This window comes from Diaphorina citri, unplaced genomic scaffold, assembly GCF_000475195.1.
Source record: "Diaphorina citri unplaced genomic scaffold, Diaci psyllid genome assembly version 1.1 scaffold113, whole genome shotgun sequence".
In the NCBI taxonomy this organism is placed as follows: Eukaryota; Metazoa; Arthropoda; class Insecta; order Hemiptera; family Psyllidae; genus Diaphorina; species Diaphorina citri.
Window position 1 is genome coordinate 123011 of NW_007377550.1, and position 4771 is coordinate 127781.

General features: G+C 35.4%; 1 protein-coding gene across 1 annotated transcript; it reads left to right on the forward strand.

Moving 5' to 3' along the window:
* Positions 1 to 804: 804 nt before the first annotated feature.
* LOC103524674 lies at positions 805 to 2871 on the forward strand. The gene is made up of 2 exons (XM_008489705.2): positions 805 to 941; positions 2461 to 2871. The coding sequence occupies exons 1-2, from the start codon at positions 863 to 865 to the stop codon at positions 2778 to 2780; spliced, it is 399 nt and encodes a 132-aa protein (XP_008487927.1). The 5' UTR covers positions 805 to 862; the 3' UTR covers positions 2781 to 2871.
* Positions 2872 to 4771: the final 1900 nt, after the last annotated feature.

Below are 4771 nucleotides of genomic sequence, written 5' to 3' on the forward strand. Positions count from 1 at the left end.
ATAATGTTTGCAAACACTTCACAAGCCGCCCTAAAAGTTCGTCATTCGTGATTGCAGGAAAAGGAGGAAGAAGAGCCGAAAATATTTTCAATATAATTTCATTATTTTTATGTCATTCAGATTGAATAAATATATCATAATGTTTGCAAAATGTTATTACAAATTCCATTATATTTTTTTATAATGATATCTGAACATGGAAACAAAGGACGATTTCCCGACCTTACCTTTTCAGTCTGACTTGAGCTTTCTCCAGAAAATAGTTTTAAAAATACTCTCTTCCATTTTCAGAGAAAAATGGATAAGATATTAGGAATAAGTTGCTTTTAATTTCTTCTGGTGACGAGAAGTTTTAATGTTACTTTTTATTACTTGTGAGTAGTTTTACCTTTGCGTACATTTTTCCGAGGATATTGGGTTGAAAACTATTTATAAAAAGAAAATGGTAAGTTTTTGTTTATCTAAATCTCATTTTTATAGCTTCTTAAATCATAGTTCTCCAAACCTAGAATAAAAGTTACTCGCATTGCTACACCTACTCTGTACCTCAGGACAAACATACCAAGGCACATAGTATACTTAATAAATATCAGGCGTAGTTAATAGTAAATAAGTTCTTGGATCAGACAACATACCTACCTCAAGAGTCAGTGGTACCGGTTACGTTTCTGTCAACCTTTCTGAGGTTCTCAACATCCTATCTGAGGATTAGTCCGTCCACCTTTGTAACCAATTGGTCACGAGTCTCGAGATTGACTTAAGATTCCGAGAATGCTGACTAAGGCGGGAAATTTCTGATCCCGTTTTTCCGTTTCAATTTTGGCCAGAACCTCAATGGTCAACCTTTGTGAACAGAGATGCAATGGTCAGTTTCCTCAAGTTCAAATTCAATACACTTACATTTTTATCAGTTTCTAATCTCACATCCAGCATAAATTTCGGTAGGTACCATCTCTGTATTACAGGTTGTTTTGTTCTTTTATATTCTGAGGAAAAACAGGTAGGTCCTTCCCATTATTGCTCCTAATATGAATATAACTACAGCCTAATCTAATGCTTTTGCTTCAGTCCAAACAATTTTCTTCAAATTCAGTTCTTCCCTAGACCCCTAGAAATGAACAAAAAATGTACTTAGAGGTAAATTTACCTTAAATAATGTGTAAATTACCAATTCAGTAGCAAGAAGAATGACATTAACAGGACCTCTGAGATAACGACCTGAACATATTCCATGTGACATGACATTGTGATTCTATTCATATTCAATTTGGAGAAGAAATGAAGGAGCTATAAATAGAAATTATAAAATCAAACAGAATAAAAATAAAAAGATAGGGTTAAATCTGATGGGCAATACTGATTAGAAATTTTACTGAACTCATGCTTTTACAGGGTGTTCCAGAGATATATACCTATTTTAAGAAATGCCTGAAACTGATCATGTCCTGAAAGACGAAGAGAAAGGGACCCTTGTACAATAATTTAAACAGTTTAACATCAATTGTTTTCTTTAACTTGGAAAATTTTGCAAGGAATGCAGATATTGATCTCAATCCCTCAGCACATAGGTATGTATCCTGAGTCAAGACCAAGTTTACAATCAAAGATGACTTATTTTGTCCTATGAATGTGTTACGAATTTTCATTGCAGAATAAAGTTTGTAGTTTATTATTACTTTCTGCTGATGGCGGTTTTATCCCAATTCAATCAGACTTTTGTGTACTGATTAAATGTCCTGTTTATTGATGATTAATTTTTTATTCATCAAGGATTCAGCAGACTAAGTTCGATAAAACCATTCAAATCAACTTCTACACACCGTATGTATAAACCTGGTGCAAGTACAAAGGTACACAGTTTGTAGTAAAAATGCAATGATTTGACAAGTTTGAAAAGGTTTCTCATTAGCTTTTAAGTTCCTTTCTATCTGTTCTTTGCCGATATCGTCTATTTCTTATTGTTCCATTATCATAATTTCCATCTTGTTAGTTTCTAGATTAATAGGGTTAAGCTAAGGGCTGCAGGGTGGCTGGATGTTCGTTTGGACCATGATGTTTGATATGCCTACCTGATGGATTTGCTGATAATGAAAATTAAATATTTGAAGATAAACTATGAAAATAATCGTTTATCTTTTTAAAATTAAACTAATGAGACTACAGATACAGACTCGTACAATATTGTCAGCTTGAGGTCGGGCATTTTTCTCTGTGTAACACCAGTTTGTTACCAAAGGTTTGTTGACTACCTAGGTAGTTATGCCCAATTTTCATTTAACTTAGTATTTTTTATGCCTTCCTCGTACCTAAGAATTTTGTCTTTTTCTTTGCTTTTTGTAACACCAGTTTGTTACCAAAGATTTGTTGAATACCTAGGTAGTTATGCCCAATTTTCATTTAACTTAGTATTTTTTATGCCTTCCTCGTACCTAAGAATTTTGTCTTTTTCTTTGCTTTCAGCTGCTATCGGAGATATGTCAATCCTAAGAACGTTCGATTGTACTCCTAGAAATCAGCTAGATCATGGATACTTCCTGAAGCTCGAGAGAATCACCAAGAACCGATGTCCCCGGATGTATGAGGATTTCAAATTTGGAGCTTCGGACGTCCAGTGCTGGAGCACCTCTTCGAGCATTATAGGAAGTTGGGTCAAAGACGAGATGGTCAAAAATGAAAACTGGTATCTGCCGTCGAAAAACTTTCACCATAGCTCTTGTGATGTGTCCCGATTTGTCGACTGGGCCAGAAGAAGAGACAAATGCACGAGTTATGTGAATTAAAACGTTACATTGAGTTTGAATTTATAAAATAGAGTTAGAAACAAGTCATTCAAAAAATACACATAGGAGCCAGAAAGAACAAAAGTATCAACGAAAGCGGTAAAGCAAATCCAAAAATTGCTAGCCTTTTCAAGACTAAGGTAGGTATTACTCATTCAGTACTGAATTTAGGAGTTCCAGGTTCCAGCTTTATTCATTGTAGGTATAGATACTTCCTGTGTACTGTGTAGGCAGGTACTTCCTTGAGCAGAACTATTATTAGTCAACGCTTAGTCATATCGTCTCCTGTCCCTAGAATAAATCCTGTTCTAGAGAATCTAGAACCTTTGTTTCTAGGTCAAATAGAAGTCGTATGGAAATGTACCTTCAAATCAGATATTCACGAAATTATTGTATAACATCAGTCATAAAATATTCACTGTTTTGTTTTGTTTACACTTTGGTGGAGTCGTCAAAGTGTGACTATCACATAGATTCATAGAGTGATACTTTATCTTTGTAGCTTGTGTACCAGACTAATCAGAGAGTAACTCCTTTCCACTGAAAATTCAGTAGTAAAATTCTATTTCAGCGGGGATTCGAACCCACAATCTTCGAGTAGTATCCGAAATCCGCATCCAACGATCCAGATCTGTATCTTTTTTTTTCGGAATCAAATCCAGTCCTAATGCACTATGCCTAATACTTGTGCTACGAACGGACATGCTACGACTCAGGCCCGTAATTAGTGCGAATTGGGGATTCGAAAACCAAGGCCAGAAAGGAAAAGATTGAAGAATTATTGATTTCAAACCAGCTAGCGGCTCTATTTCAGCTGGGATTCGAACCCACAATCTTCGAGTAGTATCCGAAATCTGCATCCAACGATCCAGATCTGTATCTTTTTTTTCGGAATCAAATCTAGTCCTAATGCACTATACCTACTTGTGCTACGAACGGACATGCTACGACTCAGGCCCGTAATTAAACTCCAATGTACCTATACCTACTATACTGGACGTTTCATGGTAAAAAGGATACAGTAGCCTACTCGTGGTTTCACAAATTAAAAAGGCTTTTATACTCTTCATGGTTGTTGTGAATGCATCTAGTAGTATTTTGACATGTTCTGTCAACAGAGGCTTTGTTAACATAGTCCATTGATGTGTCAAATTATAAATTGCCAACATTATTGACTACTTCTTGTTTGTTTTTATTTGTCTTGTAAATAGGAAACCTAAATAGCTAAATACGGAGAAATGTTAATTTTAATGAGGGACTGTCTGCCATGCTGGCGTTTGAAACGCAAAATGTATCAATTTTGCGGTGCCAAAATTTCTTTTCACTTTTGTTTTCAGTGGGTAGCTCGTTTCTCCTATCAATAGACAATAGGTTATGTCAAGTAGTTTTAATGCAAGAATGTTTAAATGAGCTGTGTCCATGTTTTTTACCGCAATTACTCGTTAGAGAAATACAATTAAAACTCAGGTAAGATCTCTTATGACCACCTATTTGGGTATGTCCATGTGTCTTGCAGGAGAAAATTAGAACCCAACTAGCATGCCAGAGGTATAAAGAAGAGGAAAACAAGAAGAAAGCTGCATTAGCAACTTATCCTACAGTAAAAGTAATATGAAAAGAACCTAAAGAGTCTTTCAACAGCATAATTTACCCGGTGTTCCAAAGTTATCTCCCAATCAGTCTAAGAGTATAAGAGAAAGATCTCTGGGAAGTGAGGCAATGAAAACTGGAGAGAAAGTGGGATAGGAGTTTTTTTTCCAAGATCGTTTTATGTTCTTACATAAAATGCTATATAGTCATTGAAAAATGATTTTCACTTTGAAGTTAAATAATACTTTCAGTCCCCACACGAAGCATTTCAAAAGTTTCCTTTGTGAAAAGTAAAACAAAAGATGTGGTGGAGCCCTTCAAATTTGATGTGTCGAATAGACAAGGCACGTTACGGTGCTTAGGAGCTATCGTACAAGTGTATCTCTTTACTTCTGTGTCCT